This window comes from Triturus cristatus, chromosome 4_1 (genome assembly GCF_964204655.1).
Source record: "Triturus cristatus chromosome 4_1, aTriCri1.1, whole genome shotgun sequence".
Lineage (NCBI taxonomy): Eukaryota > Metazoa > Chordata > Amphibia > Caudata > Salamandridae > Triturus > Triturus cristatus.
Window position 1 is genome coordinate 794,596,155 of NC_140585.1, and position 26,271 is coordinate 794,622,425.

General features: G+C 47.2%; 1 protein-coding gene across 2 annotated transcripts in view; it reads left to right on the top strand.

The window, feature by feature from the left end:
- USP44 (ubiquitin specific peptidase 44) overlaps positions 1–26,271 on the top strand; it is a 243,494-nt gene that overhangs the window by 144,168 nt on the left and 73,055 nt on the right. Inside the window, exon 4 of one of the 2 annotated variants that reach the window (XM_085653378.1) lies at positions 24,028–24,136. In XM_085653378.1, coding sequence (XP_085509504.1) covers positions 24,028–24,136 — 109 coding nt within the window. The remainder of the gene's footprint in view (positions 1–24,027; positions 24,137–26,271) is intronic. The other variant, XM_085653379.1, reaches the window with a different exon arrangement.

The following is a 26,271-nucleotide window of genomic DNA, read 5'->3' on the forward strand; positions in this document are numbered from 1 at the left end:
GGACCCGGTTCCCCAAGTGACTCTAACAGCGGACGCATCGCTCTCCGGCTGGGGAGCGCACCTCTTACACCTCACAATGCAAGGTCTATGGACGCCACAGCAAAAAACGCTCCACATCAACCATCTGGAGCTTTTGGCGATCTTTCTAGCCCTAAAATCTTTCCAAAAGCAGATTTCAGGCAAAGCAGTCCTCATTCGCACAGACAACATGACTGCGATGTATTATATACAGAAACAGGGGGGGACACACTCTCCCCAGCTCTCCCGCTTAGCCCAGAGCATATGGAGATGGGCAATTCCCCAAAACATTTTTCTCCTGGCACAACATGTTCCAGGCGTACAAAACACCATAGCAGATCTGCTCAGCAGACAGACTCAACAACTACACGAATGGGAACTGCATCCACAAGTTCTTCACCCATTCTTCCGACAGTGGGGGCATCCTCAAATAGACCTCTTCGCCACCCACGAAAACAAAAAATGCCCAAGCTTCGCCGCCAGATACCCACACCCATTGTCCAAGGGCAATGCGATATGGATGAACTGGTCAGGCAGATTTGCATACGCCTTTCCACCTCTCCCACTAATTCCATTAGTGGTCAGGAAACTACAACAGCACTCCCTCACACTCATTCTGGTAGCTCCGACGTGGGCCAGACAGCCGTGGTACACCACGCTACTACAACTATCAGTGGTACCACATCAAAAACTGCACCTTTCCCCATGCCTCCTAACCCAGAACCATGGAGAAATCAGGCACCCGGACCCAGCTCAGCTCAACCTGGCGATCTGGCTCCTGAAATCTTAGAATTCGGGTACCTTAACCTTCCCCCTGATTGCATGAACATCATCATGGAAGCCAGACGTCCTACCACTAGAGCATGCTATGCCGCAAAGTGGAAAAGATTTGTAATGTACTGCCGTAACAATACAATCAACCCTCTAGATGCATCCATACAACACATCATATGCTATCTGCTCCATCTTCACAGGTGTAACCTGGCGTATTCATCCATACGCCTACACCTAGCAGCGATCGCTGCCTATCTACAAAACAGACAGCATTTGTCACTCTTCAGAGTGCCCGCTATTAAAGCCTTCATGGAAGGCCTCAAACGAGTAATTCCTCCCAGGGCACCACCCTCCCCTGTATGGAATCTAAATTTGGTCCTTACACGACTAATGGGTCCGCCCTTCGAACCAATGCACAAATGTGAGCTACAATTTCTCACCTGGAAAACAGCTTTCCTTGTAGCTATCACTTCCCTTAGAAGGGTTGGTGAAATACAAGCGTTCACCATACAGGAACCTTACATGCAAATGCATCACAGCAAGGTCATACTTCGAACTAATCCGAAGTTCCTGCCCAAAGTCATTACCCCCTTCCACCTCAATCAATCAGTGGAATTACCTGTCTTCTTTTCGCAACCCCAATCTGTTGCGGAAAGGGCCTTACACACACTAGATGTGAAAAGAGCGTTGCTATATTACATACAAAGAACGCAACCCTTCAGGAAGACCAAACAGTTGTTCGTTTCCTTTTCTCCACCACATAAAGGCAACCCCATCTCAAAATCAGGGATAGCTAGGTGGATTGTAAAATGCATACAAATTTGCTATCAGAAGGCAAAGAGAACATTATCTGTTCCCCCTAAAGCCCACTCTACAAGAAAGTTAGGGGCTTCTATGGCTTTTCTAGGGAATATACCCTTAGATGACATATGCAAGGCAGCCACATGGTCTACACCGCACACATTCACAAAACACTACTGTGTAGATGTGCATTCCCAGCAGCAAGCTAGGGTGGGCCAGGCTGTACTAAAAACACTCTTTCAAACAGCTGCAACGGATACCGGTGGTCGCCGCTAAGGTTGGGTACTGCTATATAATCTATGCTAAGTGTACAATCTGCAGCTCATATGCCTCGAACGGAATATGCTACTTACCAGTATGCATCTGTTCTTGGCATGTAGAGCTGCAGAGTTGTACACGCCCACCCGCCTCCCCGGCTACCTGTATCCGTTCCAGTCCATCTTATTTAGATACAACACACATGGGTTTCTCACTGTTATTACTACGCTCCATCATTTCCCTGTTGGCGAAAAACAATCTGAGGATGGAGCCGAAGCCCATGCGCAGTACGGACCGAAGGAGGAGTCACCAAACTCGTGACTTCCAAAGACGGTCCAAGAAGAAAAACAAACTGCAAACATCCGGGCCCAACACCAGATGGCGACCTATGCTAAGTGTACAACTCTGCAGCTCTACATGCCAAGAACAGATGCATACTGGTAAGTAGCATATTCCTTCCTGCCTCAGGGGATGCCCGGGACGGTCATGTTTATTGTGATGCTGTGAGGTTTCCTTTACAGGTGTTCCGGCCGAATGTCTCATGTCATGCCCTGATGTATTTTATTGCAGGATCAATGTGGATGGATGGGAGCTTTATTTCTCACGTACAATTATTTTATCTGTAAATCGCAATGATTCCGGCAGGGGCCCGATTGGCCCTGCCCTGTACATAATTCCCCCCTGTAAATTGGAACCGAGCGCCAGTTGGCGCAGTGTAGAGATTACCTGACCCCTAGTGGTTTTGACAATACAAAAGTTATTTCTACCGAAACTGGTGTAGTGTCTCTTTTTGTAGTGTGCCTTGTGTGTCGCATGTGTGTACTGCGTGGATGCTTTGCACATTTCCTCTGGAGTTTGGCCCGCCCGCTCTGCACCACGCTACCCGTTTCCAACAGTTTTCATTTGTAGGATGCAGGAGCTAGCATGTTTGGACCCTGTTATATGCAAATCAGTCTTGACCCTGTTCTCATGGGAACAGTCCAGCCCAAACTGCCAGGCCAGGTGCTGAGAGCATGTGGCGAATCGGCAAGAGCAGCCGACTCGGGAGCTGGAGATCTTGGTTAGTCTGTCAGTGCAACATGCTGTATTTCTGGGCAAATCACTTTTTTTTTTTTTTTTTTGTTTTTTTTTTTTTTAACTTTTAGCGTGAGGCGCGCGCTTGTTTTCCCTTCTTACTCCATTTACAAATCTAGGACTGACTAAACCTGCCAGGCGGGGCAATGGGGTTCTTGGAATATATACCTCATTGCACCTTTTTTTTTTTTGCGGTGGGATGTAAACAAACTGCTCATACACGGACCTGGTAATTTTGAGAGTGCTCTCTAAACACCATATTTAGAAACACGTGCAATAAGAGTTTTAAATGACTGATTACAAGTTCTAATGGGTCATTTGTAAATGTTCACCTTCTGCTTTTACAGAAATTCAGCCTGTCATTGGAAAATAACCAAAGCCTTCCTATGCAGAAAGCAAACTGCACAACTTTACAAAATATACTTGTTATCACGTTGTAGTTTTTGATGGTCCAAAACGGTGTGCAGGGGCAAAAATCCTACCTTCTTCTGAGTCATTTGACGGTAGGATGGGAAAGAGTAAAGGGTCACTTTGTGAAGTGCCACAAAGTAGACTGCACTAGGACCCATGGGACATAGGCCTGCACAGCTACAGATGGGGAATTGGACACAGTGTGAACAGCTGCAGGGTACACGGGATGAAAGTTCTGTTATGAAAATACGCACTGCGTGTAGAAGGTAAAGCAATTCGAAGCACCACAGGTGACAGCACTGACTAGCAGTCAGTTCTGGAGCAGGCTGTGCAATAGCTCTCAAATGTCACAAGTCTGAGTGAGTAGCTCATCCAGTGCAGGTTTCTTGCATTTTGGAACATATGCTACAGATCTTTAACATCTTTTTTTTTCTCGTTTTTTTTGCAGATTTTATATAGCGCGAACTTGACCCGCTTTACATAGCACCAGTTATGTTACATGAGGACACACACACATTCATTTTTGTTAGGCACGGGGAGATTAACTGATTTGCCCAGAATCACAGGATGTTTAGCGTCATTACCGAGACTCTAACCCAGTTCCCCAGGTCTGAGGTCGAGCGCCCCAGCCGTTAGGCCAACTCCTCTCCCCAAGTGTGTTAGCTGCCCTGATGAAGTTCTTTTGCTCTATTTACCATTAGCTAGCATGCACACCGGCACTTTCAAAATCTGTTTATCCAGGGTCTTTGAGCGGATGAGAGGGAGCTGCTTGCCGTGCAACTTTTATTAAAATTGAGATAATTATTTTGAGTCACAAGAAGAATTAGTTCTCAAATTATTGGCCGGAATCACTACCTTCCCCGCCTCAGTCCTTAAAGGTGGCTAGAAATCTGGGCGTAAAATTTGTCTGTTGTCTATCTTTACGGCTTCGTGATGTTAGTTGTCGGCACACATGCGTAGTAGCATTGCTTCATACTTTTAAAAAGGTATTGGACATTTTACCATTGGATTCCCACACAACAGTAGTCTATGCCTTGAATACTTCGAGGCTGAACTATGCTAATGTGGATTGTAATGGCATATTTGCATATACTTCACAAGGTGCGTATCTCTGCTATGATTACAAGGGAAAGAAGGGTATACCTGTATCAATTCTTTCTAAGATGAAGTAGCATAACAGTTGATGCCACTTGGATCCCAGGCTTTTGTTTTTAGCGCTGGAGTGGCTTTCCAGGTTTGAGGGAAGGCAGTGAGGGCGCCATACAAAATGAATGAGTGACTTATCCGGCGCTTACTTTGAGACGGTGGTTAACGGTGCTCAGCACAGGTACTTACCACCACTAGCACGTATGACAGTCTGCCAGAAGGTGGCACTGTTTGTCTAATTTGGAGACCAGCACAACAACAGTTGTTTATTAATTCAATTTGGATTAAAATGACTAATACCAGCCACCAAAGTCATTCTTATAGGTTTGGGGGCCTGGAATAGTCAGAACTGTCAGACTTGTACAAGTGTGATGGTTAGTACTTTTGTTGTTACTGTGATTGGCAGAACTGACAGCGGCAATGGGCAGTGCAACCAGAAGTGGTCCCCTGAATCAGGCTTTGATATATATTGATATATATATATATATATATATATATATATATATATCACCAAAGTTCAAAGATACGTGCGCTCTCAGGTCAGTAAACGACACATCCAGGTTGTAATAGTGACCAGGATTATTCCATAACGCGTTTCGACTGCATCCGCAGCCTTGCTCACATGGATATATATGTATATATATATATATATATATATATATAGATATATATATATATATCTATATATATATATATACATATATATCCATGTGAGCAAGGCTGCGGATGCAGTCGAAACGCGTTATGGAATAATCCTGGTCACTATTACAACCTGGATGTGTCGTTTACTGACCTGAGAGCGCACGTATCTTTGAACTTTGGTGATATATATATATATATATATCTATATATATCAAAAAGCAAGCTTTGTTGAGAACAAAGACGCCGCACTCTTCCTGAGTATTTGAAGTTTTAGTTTTATTTACTCTTCACCTACGCGTTTCGAACTATTGCAGTTCTTGGTCACGGTAGTATACAAGAGTCCCTTCTCACTTTCCTTATTTATACCAATTCACCACTATTACCCGCAATGAGGCATTGTGGGTATGGTAGTTCTTTTAACACAAAATGTATAAATACATTGAGGATTATACGTCGAGTCTGAGTGACTGCGTGGGCATTTATGTCAAAGGTTAAATGTAGTGCCTGAGTGGCAAGGATGTCTATTAGGCAAATTGACAAGTAAAGATACTTCTAGTAAATATCTAAATTTATCCACAAAGTGTATGTGTGTAACGTCAAAGTTGCTAAAGAATATGAAATAGACATGATGGCTAAGTGCCATTGCTGAGCTTCTATTTCCTTATTATGACAGAGGATGACCACACGGTACATCTGACATCGACAGTAATCCTCTAATATATACAAAAATTATAATCTTAGTGAACTAATTTGCATTTAAATTACACTCTATCAATACAAAATGTTGCAAGGGGTGCTGTTTTTGTCTGAAATATGATCTCAAATGTTCATGAAGTTTTTTACAGTTTTTACAAATGTACATAAAGTTCATCATCTCCGTTCAATCCTCCAGGGATTCTTGTTTTAAAACGGATGATTAGTTTTGATTCTAATCGTCTCAATTTTTGAGTTCTGTTTCCACCTCTTTCATGTTCTTTGATACATGCAATGCCAGAGTATTTGATATCTTGCCAGGTCTTTCCACTGTGACTCTGTAGATGTTTGGTCATGTCATTGTTTTGGATTGCGCGTATATGTTCAAGGATACGCTTCTTCAGCGGACATATAGTTGATCCAATGTATCTTTTTCCACAAAAGCATTCAATCAAATAGACCACAAATTGAGTGTCACAGGTGATCTTGTCTTGAATTGTGAATGTTCGATCTCGAGGGTCTTTAATAGATTTTAGATTTTTGCCTATTTTGCATGCTTTGCATGTCATGCATTTTGTAAATCCTTGTTGTCTTACTTCAAGCCAAGATTTCGTAGTTCTGTTTTCAAAATGGCTGTTCACCAGTGTGTCTTGAAGTGACGGTGCCTTCCTGTACGATATTAATGGATGACTTCCGATTGTTGGTCCAATGTCAGGATCCTTTTTAATGACGTTCCAATATTTTAGCAAGATTTTTCTAATGTTGTAGCTCTCTTTTGAGTATGTTAGAATCAGTCGAGGTCTTTCTTCAGTTGTTTCTTTTACTTGCTTTTTTACTGTGAGAGTTTGTGCTCTCGTTTTTTGTCTGGCTTTGTTTTCTCCACGTGTGATGTCACTGTGTTTATATCCTCGTGAGGCAAATCTTTGTGTGGTATCCAGAATTTTTTAATGGAAACAGAATGGCAACCTGAGTACTTACTGGTGACAATTGATGTTGTCTCATTATATACCTCCATTAATCATGAGATAGGAAACAAAGACCTATCGGGGAACTGCAACACAGCAATATGTTAATGGAAATGATCCAACTTTGCCTACGAAACAATGTCTTCCTGTTCGACAAAAAGATGTACTCTCAAAAGTGCGGTACAGCCATGGGAGTTTCTTTTTCTCCAAGCTATGCGAATCTCACCATGGGTTGGTGGGAGAAACACATAGCTTGGAGGGAGGAGAATGAACCATATACTACGGACGTAGTATTATGGCTACGCTTCATTGATGACCTCTTCCTAATATGGAAGGGGAAGAAAGAAAAATTGGTGGAATTCATCACAATATTAAATCACAATGAGGTAGGCCTGCAATTCACTTTCAATATACAATCAACAGAGATAGAATTTTTGGACACCAAAATCTACATCAAATCGAGCAAGATTCAGTCAACAGTCTTTAGAAAAGCAACATCTACAAACAGTGTCCTTCATGGATCTAGTTTCCATCCACAATCCTTAAAGCAAAGTATCCCGTATGGTGAGTTCCTACGGATGAAGAGGAACTGTTCTGAGCCAGAGGAGATGGAGAGAAAATTTCTGGATACCACACAAAGATTTGCCTCACGAGGATATAAACACAGTGACATCACACGTGGAGAAAACAAAGCCAGACAAAAAACGAGAGCACAAACTCTCACAGCAAAAAAGCAAGTAAAAGAAACAACTGAAGAAAGACCTCGACTGATTCTAACATACTCAAAAGAGAGCTACAACATTAGAAAAATCTTGCTAAAATATTGGAACGTCATTAAAAAGGATCCTGACATTGGACCAACAATCGGAAGTCATCCATTAATATCGTACAGGAAGGCACCGTCACTTCAAGACACACTGGTGAACAGCCATTTTGAAAACAGAACTACGAAATCTTGGCTTGAAGTAAGACAACAAGGATTTACAAAATGCATGACATGCAAAGCATGCAAAATAGGCAAAAATCTAAAATCTATTAAAGACCCTCGAGATCGAACATTCACAATTCAAGACAAGATCACCTGTGACACTCAATTTGTGGTCTATTTGATTGAATGCTTTTGTGGAAAAAGATACATTGGATCAACTATATGTCCGCTGAAGAAGCGTATCCTTGAACATATACGCGCAATCCAAAACAATGACATGACATATGCAATGACCAAACCTCTACAGAGTCACAGTGGAAAGACCTGGCAAGATATCAAATACTCTGGCAATGCATGTATCAAAGAACATGAAAGAGGTGGAAACAGAACTCAAAAATTGAGACGATTAGAATCAAAACTAATCATCCGTTTTAAAACAAGAATCCCTGGAGGATTGAACGGAGATGATGAACTTTATGTACATTTGTAAAAACTGTAAAAAACTTCATGAACATTTGAGATCATATTTCAGACAAAAACAGCACCCCTTGCAACATTTTGTATTGATGGAGTGTAATTTAAATGCAAATTAGTTCACTAAGATTATAATTTTTGTATATATTAGAGGATTACTGTCGATGTCAGATGTACCGTGTGGTCATCCTCTGTCATAATAAGGAAATAGAAGCTCAGCAATGGCACTTAGCCATCATGTCTATTTCATATTCTTTAGCAACTTTGACGTTACACACATACACTTTGTGGATAAATTTAGATATTTACTAGAAGTATCTTTACTTGTCAATTTGCCTAATAGACATCCTTGCCACTCAGGCACTACATTTAACCTTTGACATAAATGCCCACGCAGTCACTCAGACTCGACGTATAATCCTCAATGTATTTATACATTTTGTGTTAAAAGAACTACCATACCCACAATGCCTCATTGCGGGTAATAGTGGTGAATTGGTATAAATAAGGAAAGTGAGAAGGGACTCTTGTATACTACCGTGACCAAGAACTGCAATAGTTCGAAACGCGTAGGTGAAGAGTAAATAAAACTAAAACTTCAAATACTCAGGAAGAGTGTGGCGTCTTTGTTCTCAACAAAGCTCGCTTTTTGATACTTATGCGAGGTTGTCCTTACCTCGCCGCCGGCACCAGCTATACAGTGCTCCTCCCGCAGGGACAATTTGTTGGATATATATATATATATCTTTCTTCAAATTAAGCACTGGGCTTATCCATGATTCTCATATGTGCACCCATTCCTGGGTCTATTCCATGAACCAACAAGCAGATGGGGAACAGCATCCCACGAGCTAACCTCGCCATCCCACCCAAGTGGATCCACTCACACACCTGCCAAACGAGCATTGACATAGCCAATAGGTCTCACTTTTGGGACCTTCTAAGTATTTAGTTATGCAGCACAATATCCTTGGGGCAACAACATCAACTGTTGCATGGCAAAACACTTATAAGGTCCCAAAGGCGAGACCTATTGGCTATGCCAATGCTTGTTAATAATCTTTTAGGGAATGCCATTTGGCTCCGGTGCCCCATCATATCTTGCTTTCACCTTTCTCCATACACTAGTCACCGGCATAAGTTTCCTCTGTGACGTCTGTAGCAAATATCTTTAGACACAGTTTTTCCATTCACTATACTTAGGGAACAGAGATGAGATTGTTCTTTGATTCAAATGCTCTTGGTTATGTAGTGCGGATACATAATTTTCCCAGTCGCATGCCGGTATAGTATTTCCGAATGCACAAAAGTTGATGGAAGGAATACTTTTTTTTTTTTTTTTTTTTTTTTTTTTTTTGAAACAGTTTATTACATTTTAAAAAAGGGGTTACAAGTATGGGCCTACAACCATCCGGCCGGCCGCTAGAGTGGCAGAAGTATATGACATACATACAGTAAGAATCTTGTGGCGGTGCAGATCGGTAAATCAGGAGATATCAATAGCGCAGGCCACATAACTCCAAGCCCACAATACGGTTTCCTTTCTTCAAAACATAACAACACAAAAAACCACACCCGCAAGGCAACCCGCCATCCAAAGTGACGGCACGTGCTCCTTAAGTGGGGGATCCCAACCAGCAGCCAAACTCTGAAGAGGGGAATGGGAATAGATCAGGGACTGGGGAACCACATGCCCATGGCTGAGGGAGGGGGTCGGCTAGGGGGACGGAGCTGGTGAGGCGGCCGGCAGCAGTGGCGGCTCACAAATACCCCCGCGATAGGCGTTCCAGGGGCCCCAGATTTTCACCCACGCCCCAGGCGTACTCCTCGCCACATACACTACCTTTTCACGAAACATGCACCAATCCATATGTTCTTTCCAGGCCAACACCGCTGGGGGCCTCTGGGATCCCCACAATTGAGCAATGTCACGCTTAGCTATCATATATCCCAGAGTCACCCACCGCGTCTGCGGGACCGAATAGTCATTTGGTTCCCACACATTCAGCAAGCATCTCCTCGCTTCAGGCAACAGCGCAACACGCGTCACCACACGCAGGACCTCATGCACACCACGCCAGAATCGCTCCACCTGTGGGCATTCCCACAGAATATGCATGAAAGTTGCCAAGGCACCACAGCCACGCTTACACAATCCGTCACCAACAAAGCCCATACGTAGAAGCCTTGGCCCCGTCACGTAAACCCGGTGGAGGATCTTAAGCTGGACGAAGCGAAGGCGAGCCGGGATGGCCACCTCCTTCGGAGAGGCCACCGCGGAAATCCAGTCCTCGTCGTCCAGTTCCAGCCCGTCGGCCACCCAGGCCTCGCGGAGACTAGTCAGCAGGCACGATCTGTCGTTAATCAGTTTTTTATATATAAGGGAGATCGTGCTGTCAGGGACATGGCCATCCAGCACTCTGTCCTCCAGGGGGGAAGACTCCGGAATGGACGCGACATCAGGGAAGACGGAGCCCAGCGCATGGCGGACTTGTAAGTACCGAAAGTACTCACTGCCTTGCAGCTGAAATTCCGTCTGCAGCGTCTCAAAAGTTTTGAATCCACCCCTCGTCCAGAGGTCTCCCACTGTGCTGATTCCGATCGTGTCCCACTTCTCGAAGCCCTTCGATGTCCACAGGGAGCCCAACCTCTCAGACGCATATAGCGGCGTCGCCCGGGTCAAACGGTCCTTCCACCCCATAGCTGCATTAGCCGCGTGCCAGACACGCACCATGACATGCGTCGGTCCCGTCAGACGGGAGTCGGGCGCGCCAGAGTAGAGCGCTCGATTGTAGTCGCCACCGGGCAGGAGCATCTTGTCCATTTCAAATGCCGGGTTCAGGGCGGGCCCGTAAAGGCCATGATTAATCGCAGCTAGCTGGGAGGCGCAGTAATACCGTTTAATGTCCGGGAGGGCAACTCCCCCATCGTACCACGGGAGCGTCAATTTAGCCAGAGCAATACGCGGCCTCCCGTCCCAGAACAGGCGCCGCTGCAGGCTCTCCACCTCACGGAAGTAGCGCGCCGGAACCAAGTCCATAGTGTTCTGAAGCGCATACAGAAAGCGCGGCAAGGACATAATCTTAAACAAGGCCGCTCGGCCAAGCGGCGAAAGCGGAAGACGCCGCCAACGCGCAACGTCCTCCCGCAAGCGCTGGAGGGGGGGGTAGCAAGTTCCGCTCGTAGCGGGCCTCCGGGTCTAGAGTAATATATATACCCAGGTACCGGAACCCCTGGGAGGCAATCTGGATCGGGCAGTCCCGTGGTAGGGCCGGAGCCTCCCCGGAAAGCACATACACGCAGGATTTCGCCCAGTTGATGACAAGGCCTGAGTTACGACCGAAGGAGTGCAGAACATCAACCAGGACAATCAGCGAGTTACGCGGGGAGGCGAGATACAAAAGGATATCATCGGCGTAGAGGGACACGCGGTCCTCATGCTCGGGGGTCCAGCGGAGACCACGGATAGAGGGGTGCCACCGCAGCCACCCCGCCAAGGGCTCCAAGGCCAATGCAAACAAGAGCGGTGACAAGGGGCAACCCTGACGCGTGCCCCGCCCCAGCGCGAAGGGGGCCGAGACTCGCCCATTCTTCACCACCTGCGCCAATGGGCCCGAATACAACAATTTGACCCAGCTAATGAATCCCGGTCCAAATCCAAATTTCGCCAGCATCGCCCAGATGTATGGCCATTCAAGCGTGTCAAACGCCATAGTGGCGTCTAAGGACGCCAAGATGGCCGGCTCCCGCACAAACGGGACACGCGCGAGCACCCCGTGCAAGCGTCGCAGATTAAGAGCCGTGTTACGATGGGGTATAAAGCCAGATTGGTCTTGGTGGACCAAATCGCCCACCACGCCAACCAGTCGGTTGGCCAGTACCTTGGCGAGGATTTTGGGCTCCGCGTTCAAGAGCGAGATAGGCCTATAGGATGTAACCCGCTCACGGGGTCCCCCCTCCTTGTGGATCACCACGATTGTGGCCAGACGCTGGTCCGGCGGGAGGGAACCCTGCGAGTGGGCCGCCAGGAACATCGCGCGCAGGTGGGGCGCCAGTACATCCGGTCGCAGCTTGTAAAGCTCGATGGGGATACCATTGGGGCCCATGGCCTTGCCGGATGCGACCGAGCGAATAGCCAGGGCAATTTCGTCCGAGGTGGGAGGAGCGTCCAGCAAATCCCTGTCCTCCACCGTAAGGGAGGGCAGCGCGATATCCCGATGCAGGGCATGAGAATCTTCCTCCGAGCAGGGAGAGACCGGGGAGTACACCTCGCGGAAGTAATCCGCGAAGCAGGAGACAATGGCTTCCGGCTCGGTGACAGGCACACCATCCATCCCCTCAAGCAAAGGAACCACACGACTCGCTCTCTCCCTCTTGTCCAACCACGCAATCAATTTACCAGCCTTATCACCCACATCATACAGTCGCCCCTGTTGCTCTCTACTGACGCCCCCGGCCGCCTCCGTGACGAGGGCCCTATAGGCCGCCTGCTTGAGGTGCAGAACATGCAACTTGGCGTCTGTGACCCCGCTCCCCAGGTCCCCCTCAAGTTCCACAATTTCGACCTCCACCCGGGTTACCTCCTCCCGCTCGCGCCTCCGGGCATGGGAGATAAAGGAGAGGGCCTCCCCTCTGAGAACTACCTTAAAAGCCTCCCACAGGGAGATGGCCGAAGGGACAGACCCCACATTCTCATCAAAGTATCGCTGTAAGGATTTGATCAAGTCGGCACGAATAGTGGGGTCACGCAAGTACCAAGCATTGATTGGAGCCACCCTGCCCTCCCCCCTAGGGAAGACATCGAAATGGAACAGCAATGGGGAGTGATCTGAAATGCCCCGCGCCAGATGGCACACCTCTCCCACCCTCCCAGCATAGGCCGCCGGGACAAGGATGTAATCAAGCCGCGAGAGGCTACCATGGGCACCCGAGTGGAAGGTGTATTGCCGCTGTGCGGGATGCTTTAGTCGCCAGCAATCCACCAGGCCCAGTGTATCTAAAAGGCCGGACAGCCAAGCCTGTGCCCGGGGGAGGTCCCTAGGGGGATGGCGGTCCATAGACCCAGAAACTACCGCATTAAAGTCCCCCCCCCCAACCACCAGCAGGCCACCCGGGAGGTCCAGGAGGAGGCGCCCCAAGTCCGCAAATGTAGTAGATTGTAACCCAGGCGGGACGTACACTGATATAAAAACAAACACTCTACCCTCCATTCTACCCACCAGAACAGTGTAGCGTCCCCTCTCATCATGGCGCACCTCATCAATCTCCAACGGGAGCGAGTTCTTAATCATGATACCCACCCCCCGCGAGCCCGAGGTGAAGCCCGAGTGGGCCACCAATCGATAGCCTCGCCGATTCATGGCATGAAAGGAGTTACCTATAAGGTGTGTCTCCTGCAGGAAGATAACATCTGGTGAGATACGTTTCAGGTACTGCAGGACCACACCACGCTTAATCCTGTCCCCCAGGCCGTTAACATTCCATGACAACACAGTCAAATCCCTACCCCCCATCATACGTAGAAGCAATCAGTCGTCCCCCACAGAGCATCTCGAGAGCAACAATACAGTAAAGGGCTTGCCTTGCGGTGCAAACAAACAACACATCCCCCCCACCCCCCCATCCCAACAGAACTCCCCCCTCCCTGCACCCCTGCATGAGCCCAGACAGCCCCCCCAAAGTGCAGTGTGCCTGTCGCCCCATAGATGAAAAACTAACTAGTCCCCCAGAGGAGGAGGGAAGCCCCCAACAGACCCCACACGACCTCCATAGGAGGGGAACATAAACGATCCGTAAATCGGCCCCGTTCTCCAGGCAGAGCGTCCAACCAGTCCCCAGCCGCCTCGGGTCGGTCAAAAAAGTGCGTGCGCCCATCCACCTCCACCCTTAGCTTAGCTGGAAAAAGCATTGAGTACTTAAGGTTCAGGTCCCGTAGGCGACGTTTAACTCCGAGAAAACTCAATCTCTGTTTTTGGACCGCCGGAGTAAAGTCTGGGTAGAAATGCACATCCATGTTATCAAGCTTGACCGGTCCCTGTTGCCTGGAGGTCTGCAGGATAGCGTCTCTGTCCCGAAAATTAAAAATCCGGGCAATGAGAGGCCGTGGCGGGGCACCGGCCTTAGGTCTGCCCCCAGGGACCCGGTGAGCACGTTCCACCGCAAAAAGCTTGCTCAGCCCCCGGGGCTGGAGATGGGTAAGGATCAATTCTTCCACAAAAAGATCTGCCGCCTCCGCCTCTCGTCCCTCCGGCACCCCCACAATGCGAACGTTATTCCTCCGGGCCCGACCCTCGGAATCCTCCAGTCGCCGGTCCATCAGGGCGCTCGCCTGGCCAAGCCGGCGCACCTCCTTTTGGAGGGCCACCACGTCCGTCGTGAGGCTCGTTGTGGTGTGGGCCAGGGAATCGACCCGGTCGTTGGTTTTGGACAAGTCAGCCCTCACAAGGCTAACATCCACCAGGACCGAGTCTATCTTTTGCGCTAGGGTGTCGAAGCGCTGGTCCACCGAGGCCTTCATCTCTGCGATGGCGCCCATGACGTCCCGGAGGGTCAGATCCACCGGTTGAGCAGATGCCTCCGTCGGGCCCGCCGGGGATGTTCGCAATGTCTCCCGAGATCCCTTCTGGAGGGTGTAGCGGTCCATACTGTTGGATTGAGGTGCCGGGCCGCGGCGAGTCGTCTTCACCTTCGCCCGGTCGCCATCTTGTTTGGTGGACATGCCTGCTCTCCCACCGTCGTGCCAATCTCCTCGAAAGGGCCGATAAACCAGTTCACGGGTTCCGGGGGGGGGGGGAGGGCGACCACTGGGCCGCAGGACGACTCACGGCCGGCGGGTCAGCCGGGCACCTGGACAAGGCCACACCACCGCACCCCGCTCCGCAACCCTACCTCGCTTGAGGGCAAGAGAGCGCGAAAGTGAAAGCACGGGGTACGCGAGTCGCCCAGCCCTGCCCGCCGCTGTTGTTCGCTTTGTCCCCGGATCGCCCCACTACTCCAATCCGGGGGGCCAGCGCGGAGAAGGCCGCAACCTTCAATCGGTGCTCCCACCGGTGTCCGGGGTCCGATTCGAAAAAGTAAAACGGATGGCGCCTCAGCTCGGGTTCACCGATGCAGTCCCCTCAACAAGGACAGGATCTAGGCAGGATTAATTCAGGAGGTCGTGGTGGTCCTCGGGAGCCTCGCACCTACGCGGCCATCTTGGTTGCGCGCTAGGCTCCTCCTCGATGGAAGGAATACTTGATATAAATCTAACCACCAGCAGTCCTCCGGGGTAGCGTAGCAATCTGTTTGGACCCTGCCATATGTAAATCAGTCTTGACCTTGCTCCAATAAGAGCAGCCCAGTCCTAGCTGCCCAGGCAGGTCCTCCCTGAACCAAAACACAAATAGCTCAAGACTGGTTTAGACCTGATTGGGACTCTTTTTAGTCGGGTGTAGCTTAGTTCTGGTGGCACAGTGCGCACGAGACTCACGTCTGGATGTAACCTTACAACTTAGGGCAGTATATCAAACACATAAAAGATGATGGGAGGAATGCTAGCAATAAATCTAACCACTGCCAATCGTTCAGGGTAGCATTCCAACCCATTGAGTGATTACCAGTGGCTGTGATTAATTTAAGCGTTACATTTGCTGCTTTGTTATATACTTCATCACCCTAAGTGTGACCAGTAAGCCCATACATGGGTACCGTGCACACGGTCAGTGGAACAGGCTCGATCTCGCGGCTGAGCCCCAATTAGGGTGAAACTGTTTCTGGGTTGCTTGTGTTCTGGTTCAGGGAGGACGTGGGTTGGCAGTTTGGGCTGCGCTGTTCACATCGGAACAGTGTCAAGACTCATTTGCATATGGATGGGTCCAAAATGAGGTGGCATGGTGTGCAAAATAGTGATGGGCTGGGATGCGGTCAGAGTGATTACCAGTGGCTGAGATTAATTCAAGCATTCCAGCCATCGCTTTTTTGTTTACTTTAGTGTAGTATTTACAACTTTACTATCAGACTATAGCACTTTTATGTAGTGCCAGAATTTCTTGTGGTTGCTTACTTTTTTATAGCATATAAGAATGCCCAGCCATCATCTTTCTTACGTTTACCTACCTATTAATGTTTATAGTTTTGCAGCATGAATCTTTCTGGATTCACTATGCTGTGCATTATTCCGCCATCTAGTGGTTGGGTCCAAAATTGTAGTAATACTTTTTCTTCTTTTTTTTTTTTTCGTGGCCCAGGTGGGCATCTACATACCACCATTTGGTGTCCTTCGTGACGTCGACGCGCTTCCTCCGGAAGCTCCCACCTTTGGTCGCCATCTTCAGATTCTTTTTTCCGCCGTTGGGTCTTGATCAACAGAAAGCAGCTCCGAGAACTTTGGAGAGAATAATCGACGAAAGCTCGGAATAGATCACCGGAGACCAAGTAAGAAGGATCTCGACTACAGTTCAGAAGACTTCGAAGAATTCCAAGTTTTTCAAAGGAGAATGCGCATACAGGGGGCTCCCTGTGCGCGGTGAAGGACAAGACTCCGTTCAAATTCTGCGCAAACTGCCACCACAAGTACGCGCAGAAGGACCAACATCCGGTTTGCAATCTCTGCCTGCCGCTCGACCATCGAAGCAAGGACGGCAACGCCTGTGCAGCGTCCACCCCGAAGACTCTCAAAGTAAGGGAGAGACAGAGAAGAGCAAACTACAACATGCAGGGGTAGGGGACGCCACCATCGCTACGAGATTTGGGACTCTCCAGCGGAGAGGAAGACAACGTAGCAGAAGGACCAGAAGACGTCGTGGTCGTCCAGGTCAAAGAAAACATCGAAGGAGGTAAGAGTCGTCGGTCACTAAATCCTCCACTGATACTCGCAAAGGTGAGCCAAAGTCCTCGAAAGGAGCAGGGCCGTCAAAGCACTCTGCGTCGACTACTGCATCCAGGGACAAACAGTCCGTCGGATCCTCTGAGAAGGACCACCAGACGGCAAAACCCCAAGACAAGGGAAAGGTGCCGAAAAGCAGCCACGAAAAAGAGGCCTCGACATCGAAAGGCGAAGGCCCGAGACAGGTTTCGACGTCAACAACCGCGAAGGGGAAGGTCGAGGCCTTCGAAACCGATCACTCGGCAGAAAAGAAAGAGGCTAGAGGCCGAAATGGCTAACATCTTGCACCGCAAGAAAGACTTGTAGACTAAAAGCTAAAATCCTACAGCATACCGTCGAAGACTACACCCGAAACAGGAAAGGGCGTCGAGGAATTCGAAGCGCCAAACACCTGAACCTGGAGAGGAACAGGAAGAGGACCTGTACTACTAAGGGGAAGAAGATGAGACTTATCAAGAGTCGACTTCTTCGGAGGCTCAAGACTTGCCATGGGAAGATCGCGACACCGAATCACCGGAGGAGGGCGTAGACTCGTATCCGTTGAGGCCTTCGCCACCAGACGACATAGGGATCTACAATCAAGTCATCAAAAGGGCGGCTGAGACGTATGGGGTGCAGTTAGAGGAAGAGAAAACAGTCTTGCTTCCTCTTGGAGACCTTGCTGCCTTCACAAACTAGAAGCCAGTTCCTGCCCATGCTCCCAAGTGTGCTGGACCAGGGGAAGGAGGTGTGTAGAGCTGTGACTCCACGAGCAGAGAAGAAATATAAACATTCTTTGAAGGACCCCATGTGCATTAGAGGGTCCGTACCAGCCGACTCCATCGTTACATCCACAGCTGGGAAAAGAGCAAATATACCCACAAACTCTGGCCCTCCACCAGACAAAGAAAGCAAGAGGATGGACATGATGGGTAGGAAGATGGAAAGGAGTGCAGCCATACAATGGCGCATCGCCAACTCCAATGCGCTCATCAACAGACACGCATACCAGCACTGGTAAGAAGTGGGAGAACTGCTCAAGCATGTACCAGAACAATACCAGAGAAGAGTAAGCCACCTGGTAGAAGAGGGAAAGAACATGGCTAATACATGGTTAAAGTCATTCCTGGACGCAGCAGAGACATCGAGCAGGCAGATGATGCTGGGGATCACAGAAAGGAGACCTGCCTGGTTAAGAATTTCTGGATTAAAAAATTAGGTCCAAAACAACATTCTCAACACACCCTTCAACGGGGAACAACTGTTTGGAGCACCAGTTGATGAAAAGTTGAACCAGCTGAAGAAAGATAACGAAACAGCGAGATCTATGGGGGCGCTGCAGTTCCGAGGTATGAGAAGAGGAACACCTTCCAGGAGACAGACAGGCAGAGGAAATCAGCTGAGACGAAGCTCGGGACGTGACAATTGTGCGAATGCCCAAAGTATAAGTGGGCCTGCCAAGTACAGGATCACTGCAAAATTTATGGTACCTGTCTGACACGCTGTCGAGCTGGTATGACAAACCTGGGCTGACAACGGTCACAAGTAGTTCATTGCAAATGTGCTGATAAGGTGAATGAAGTCCTGTTGCCCTGAAGAAATTGCCGTAACAGTAAGGCAATGAAACATGTCGGCTTATTGGCTTCTTGTCTGTTAAAATACAGCACTTTTTATTTTTGAATTGACCCATGAGCAAAGAATATAATTATGATGGCCATGGTTCTTTATCAATTTTAATTCAGGACTATGGTGTGTCGTTCTCATACTTTCACCTTTTTTGTTGTTGGTCGAGTTATCCAATTTTCTTTGAGCAAGGTGGCAACCTATGATGAGAAACGTGGCAGTACTGGTGATGATCTAACCAGTGTCAGCCCGCTAAGGTGTTGCGCACGTGAGGTGCTACCTTGTTCTGCACATATTTTTCTTCACTGATATTTCACGGTGTGGGGTGTTATATCCCTGTGATAGAATTGTTTTTTTCACACGTTTATAAAAAAATGTTTTTAAACATAGTGACTGCTACATTGATTTAGGGTTCTTGCAAAACTTTTTTATAAATTAGTACAGACCCTGGTAAATTGGGAATCCACCCCACAAATTCTGTTAATTGGGGGTGGTTTTGAAGAGGCTAATTTGATACCTCTCGATTCCTTCTGTTACACAGCGTGTAAATTATTCCTGTACTTAATGGATTGGGTCCTTTTTGTTGGAAAAAAGAGGAAATCGTCAGCCTGGGGCAACACACCAAACCACCCAGCAAAGTTATCAAGGAGGTTACCAGGGACAGCAGCAAGGACAGCAGCAGCAAAGCTGGCAGTACCAGCCCCGAGGACAATCCTTTCGAGGGCGCGGCCGAGGAAGGGGTAACGACCAGAGGGGAAGTCAGCCACCCACAGGAAAGTGACTCACCAGCAGAAAAAACGCACTCCTGGAGGAGACCTCAGGAAGTGCAAACAGAGACAGGACAAAAACCAGCAAAAAATCAAAAGATTCAAAGACTCCTCCAACACACATCACCGGTAGGAGGCAGATTAAGACACTTCCTCCACGAGTGGAGGAAAATAACATCAGACAAATGGATATTAAAACTCATACAATATGGGTACTGTATAGACCTGGAAAGGCCACCGCAAAACAGAAGGCCAAAGGTCAGAGTGCGCACAACAAAAGAGCTGACACTTGAGGGAGGACGCAAGAGAATTGCTAAAGAAAGGAGCCATAGAAATTGTGCCACAAAAACAAAGGAACAAAGGGGTATTCTCAACCTACTTCCTCATACCAAAGGTAGATGGAACATTACGTCCAATTTTAGACCTCCAGATTCCTAAACAGGTTCATAAAACTCAAAAGTTCAAGATGACCTCCCTCCAAGAGGTCATACCTCAACTACAAAGAGGAGACTACATGCCGACTATAGACTTAAAGGACGCCTACTTGCACATCCCCATCCCCATCAACAGCAAACACAAACACCTCCTCAGGTTTGGAATAGACACAAATCACTACCGGTTCACAGTGCTAGCTTTAGCACTAAAATCAGCACCGAGAGGCTTCACAAAATGTCTGGCAGCAGTAGCAGCACACTTAAGGAGGAAGAGGATACATGTATACCCATACCTCGACGACTGGCTGGTAAAAGCAAGCTCATACCACAGGTGCAGGAAGCACATAGAGATAGTGATACAGACGCTGGCACAACTGGGGTTTTCAATCCATTGGGAGAAGACTTCAATAGAACCAGAATAACTGAAGAGATTCTTGGGGGCAGAAATCAACACCATACAATACACGGTGATTCCATGTGCAAAGAGGACTCTGGCTATATGCAAGGAGACGCGTCTTTACCGCAAGGGGCAAGCTCTGACAGTGAGGACTGTGAGCAAACTGATGGGGATGATGGCATCATGCATACATTTGGTACCAAATATTCGCCTACACATGAGGCCATTCCAAGAATGGATCCAGCAGCAATCGTCACAAGCGACAGGGAGCTGGGAGGATCTAGTGGTTGTCACACAAACAGTACAGCAAGAAATAGAGTGGTGGAACCAGAAGAGCTTCGCACAGGGGAGATCATTTACACAACCAACTCCAACTGTAACCATTACAACAGACGCCTCCCAGAAAGGGTGGGGGAGCGTACACAAACAACCTCAAAGTAAGGGGGTTGTGGGGACGTCAGGATGCAGTAAAGCACATCAACTACCCAGAACTCAAGACAGTGTTCCTAGCCCTAAAGGCCTTTCAGAAACTGCTGTACGGTAACAGAGTACTGATACAGACAATACAACTACCATGTTCTACATCAACAAGCAAGGAGGAACACATTCAGTGACACTCTCGCGGCTAGCGCAGGAAATATGGAGATGGGCAATCCCCAGAAAGATAGACCTATTAGCAATAAATCTACCAGGGAAGGACAATGTAGAGGCAGACTGGCTCAGCAGACAGACGTCAGCATCCCACGAATGGGAGATCAACCAACAGGAAATCCAGAAGGTATTCCACAAATGGGCGACTCCACAAATAGACCTCTTTGCAACACACCAAAATGCCCAAACTTTGCATCCAGAGTACCGTCCAAACAGTCCCTGGGGAATGCGCTATGGATAAGCTGGTCAGGGACATTTGCATACGCTTTTCCACCAATACCACTACTACACAGAGTGCTGAACAAGTGCAGGATCAGCAGCATGACGCTCATCCTGATAGCACCCCAATGGTCCAGGCAAACCTGGTTCTCACACTTCATGGAGATGTCACAAACGCCCGCACATAGGTTCCCCGCCAGGGAGGACCTGCTAACAATGCAAAACGGAAGAGTACTACACCCAGAACCAGAAAACCTCAGCCTAGCTGCATGGCTCCTGAGGACCTAGAGTTTGCACACCTCAAATTACCGGCAAGTACGATGGCGGTACTCAGAGGCAAGAAGACCGACCACAAGGAAGTGCTACGTAGCAAAGTGGAAAAGATTCACCGAATGGTGCATTAGGGAAAATCTGCTAACAAAGATTACTAAGGAATCAACAGTACTAAGATCCTTGACGCATCTACTGCAAAACAAGCTAGGCTACACGTCCCTAAGGGTCCACTTAGCGGCAATTGTGGCTTACACAAGAGGAGAAACAGTAAAAAGTTTCTTCACATCACAGGTGGTAAAAAGATTCCTAGAGGGTGCAAAGAGGATCGTTCCTCCAGGCAGAATGCCAGCACCAGCATGGAACCTCAATGTAGTGCTCACACAGTTAATGAAAGCACCATTTGAGCCTATTCACAAAGCTACACTGCATATGCTCACACTAAAGACAGCCTTCCTAGTGGCTATCACATCACTACGAAGAATAAGTTAATTGCAAGCGTTAACGCTCCAAGAACCCTACCTACAAATACACAGTGATAGGATTGTCATGAGAACGGACCCGCATTTCATGCCAAAGGTGGTGTCTAAGTTCCACATCAACCAGACCGTTCAAATACCAAGTTTTTTCCAAAAACCGTCCACGAGCACAGAAAGAGCCTTACACACACTGGACGCCAGGAGGGCAGTGATGCACTATATGGAAAGGACAAAAGAATGCAGAAAAACAAAGCACGTTTTTGTAGCCTTTGCCAGCAGTTTTTTGGGACGACCTGATTGCGCAAACCATTCTGCTCTGCCACAAGCGGGCAGCTCAGCCATTGCAAGGAGCAGTTCATGCTCACTCAACGAAGAAAGGAGCAACAATTGCGTTTTTAGCAAACACACCTATCCAAGAAATTTGCCAAGCGGCAACATGGTCTTCAGTGCATACGTTCACTAAGCACTACTGTGTGGATATCCAAATGAACAAAGAAGCGTAAGTGGGACAGAAGGTCTTACAACACATTTTCAGTAACCATTGCTCATCTTCCACCCAAACTCCACTATGAGGAGAAACCGCTACAGTCGATGCACAGCATAGTGAAGCCAGAAAGATTCACTCTGCAAAACGTATAGTTTCTTACCTGTCGGTGTAGTTTTGCAGCTTGAAGACTTTCTGGATTCACTAGCGAACCCACCCTCCTCCGCCAGAAAGATGAGACAGGAGGATAAAAGGGGGGTAGAAGGTGAAAAGACTTTACAAGGATCAAATAAGAAAACAAGGAGGAAAAAAAAAATCAGAAGATGACGACTAGAGGTGGGAGCTTCCGGAGGGAGCGTGTCGACGTCACGAAGGACACCAAATGGTGGTATGTCGACGCCCACCTGGGCCACGAAAAAAAAAAAAGAAATACTACAGTTCCAGACCCAACCACTAGATTGCGGAATAATGCACAGCATAGTGAATCCAGAAAGTCTTCAAGCTGCAAAACCACACCGACAGGTAAACTATACGTTTCTACACATTTTACATGCGTATTAGTATGACTACAGGGTTGCATTTCATGCTTTCTCCGACTCTGCCCTCTAACGTCTCGGTTCCCTGATGTGAATCCCCATCTGCATACCCCTAATCTCCGACAACCCCAAATGAATGGCACCTTCTGCCCAGTGACCATGATCACCCTCTGCACTGTGGTCTTTCCAGCATGGCTAGTAACTATTAACATCAGTTTCCTTCATGGCCTTGCTAATTCCCAAAAAAGTATACCATTTTAAAAGATGTCCATGAACGACAGGCCTTTTTCCCCCCCTCTTTCAATCACTTCTTTCCTAATGAGCTTGACAGCTGCATTGTCCGTTTGTTTTCCTCTCTCCACGCCTTAAGTTACAAGTTGCAGGACCACTAAAATCTAAAACCAAACTCTGAAGCATCATTTCGGACCCACTAGCCTGTACACTAAGGAAGCCCATCCGTTTGCTAAATATTACACACCTTCCCACCACAAAGAAGTGCCACATTTGCTCGGAATACCCTTCCATTGTAGCGTGAATAACTGCATTGATCCCCCTTTTTCATTGATTATCGTAAAATCCAGGCCATAACTCCTCTAGAAACCTACAGTTAGTATTAAAATCTACACTCCTTGTTCATAGAAATATTGCATAATATGCATACATTGCCGTTTGTCGTGATACAACGTATTTTAGTTTGTAGTTACATTCCACCGTAGCGGTCTTCTGGTAATGCTAGTTAGCTCCCTATTACCAGAGCCACCGCATATCACGGATGTTTACTTTAATTCAAGTTGCAGGTGAAGCAACTATAGTCTCTTTGAGCTTCAAGGCTGTAAACGCATGGAATAATGGCACCACCATCTACATATTTAATGTACAACAAATAATCAAAATGTATTCGCTTTACCAAATGCTTAATGTTATTTCTCAGGCAAACTACTTCAGAAAGAAAGCATAAATACTGCACACTATTTGAATTGCACAGACTGCAAACGATTTGATATTATGAAGTGAAGTTCCACTGGGGGCCCTTCTATGTCCCATTACATGCCAGTACCTGTTGGGATCAGTGCCACTGTTGGCTGGGTCCTCGCTGCTTTCCTCATTGGTAATAAAAATTGTTCTTTGTCTGCTACAGCTAAACGTAGGAAATTTTCATCAAAGCCAGTTATTCTTACAGAAGCCCAGAAGCAGCTGATGGTTTGTCAACTACCTCAGGTTCTGCGACTGCACCTTAAGAGATTCAGGTAAGCAGCCTTTGCAGCACCACTTACTAGTTTTAAGAGTCGCAAGTCCCTGAGTGGGTGCTTGCTGGGGGGAGGGTGAGGGTGATAAGTGGAATAGTCAGTTCAAATATGCTGTTTTAAATGCAAATAAACTATCCAATTAGCTGCTGCCGGTCATGTTCTGAACAGTGTATATTTGTATTGCACTCTGTTGCTCTTTTGTGTTTAACGTATTGCTGATGTTCCGAAAAATGTTTTGTCAGATGTAGAAAGTCCCTTCCTCCAGGTCCTTATACACTAGCAATGTGTAGATCTCATTATGTTACTTTGCTAGAACATATTGGTTCCTTCCAGGATGTGTACTTATTTGGGACTTCAAGTTAAAGTGAAGCTTGCAATGTTCAACACTCATTTCCTTTGGTTTTTGCTTGGTTCGCCATAAGTTGGCAGGGTATGCTCCGACGTGAGTCCCTTGCTCACTTTGCCACTGGATTCAAGCAAGCCTGGCTGAAGATGGCTGAAATGCCAGAAACTGGTTCTAGGAAGCTTGTTTCCGGTCCAGGGAAGACATGGCTTGGCAGTTCGGGCTGGACTGTTCCCATGAGGCACAGGGTCAGACTGATTTTGCATATGGCCATGTCTGAACTGGGGTGGCAGAGTGGGCTAAAGAACGGTGATGGATTAAACCCAGATCAGTTGACTGGGGGTGAGTGCTCGCAATGTTCAACACTCCGTCCATCATTTCCTTTGGTTTTTGCCTTATACACTAGCAATGTGTAGATCTCATTATGTTACTTTGCTAGTACATATTGGTTCCTTCGAGGGTGTGTACTTATTTGGGACTTCAAGTTAAAGTGAAGCCTTTTATTTTGCTCTGGTATAGCCTGCAAGCCATTATTTCAAATGCAAGCAACAACTGTCTCAGCCTTTAATTCCTTCTGAAAGTTAATTAAATTAGTACCACTGAGTTAGGTGTAAACACCAAAGGCGATCTATCTTGCTCTGCACCCTACTTAAATAACTATTATATTTGGTTTTGTTTATTCAAGAAGATATCCCTCACACTGTTTTTGCATTCAGTCACAAGTTGTGGAAATCGCAACTCTGCAATTTAATAAACTGGAAGCCAATTTTTGAAGATTCAGGAATTATACTATGCAGGAGTAATTTATGAATGCATTACCTTTTATGATCCTGTGCCACTCCTTCATCCCCTCTCTGTTCCCTATTTAATGGCAGTTGTGCAAGCAGAATCCTGCTGAACCCATGACTGCTGTACTTTTCTTGGGGTGTCAGTCAGCACCTCAGACAAATCAGCAGAATCTGTTTTATTTCGAGTCTTGTTTTCCGTTGACATAAAAATAATCAAACATTTTATTTGCTGAAGAACTTTTGCTCTTCCCTTTATGAGAGGATTAATGTTAAGCATTACTCAGCAACCTGACTCCATGTTGCGGCTAGTCTGTGATACCTTGTATATTAAAGTTGGCCCCAAGGACGGCTATCTCGCCTGATTTAGAAACTACCATCTGTTGATATTGTGCTATACTCATTGTTGGGATGCATTCCAGCGGTTATGAGTACCTCTCCTCCAGGCCTGCATGACCTGTCACTCTTGATGCAGTCATAATTGTACTACCAGAATTGGTCATAGTGCCTCAAAATTGAGCAAATTTTGCTCTTTGGTTGACATTGGCTGAAGCCATTAAATGGGAGCATGTGCGACCATCGAGCCCATTCCTTCAATAACATCAACATAGAGCTTTTCTTTCTTTTTGCTGTTTTCTGAGGTAGTGGAAATTCTGCACGCGAGGAGGCCCATTATTTTGGAACGGTGTCCAGTGCTATGGATTTACCACTGTACACAAGTCGCCTAAGTAGAAAGGAGTATGTGCTTGATGGTGACCTTTCTACTCAAGGTGCAGAAAATTGAATCAATCACTGCAGTTTGGACTAAGATTATTATAACTACTCCTCCTAGTAATAAAGTTAGTATAATATTTTTTTAGAAAACTCTTCCATCGTTGCATTACACGCTGATCTTCCATCGTTGCATTACACGCTGATGTATAAATGACCTCTAAATGGAGAGCTAACTGCTGCGGAAGGATAATCTCCTTCTGTGCTGGTCTATTTAGTCCCAATGGCAGAAACTA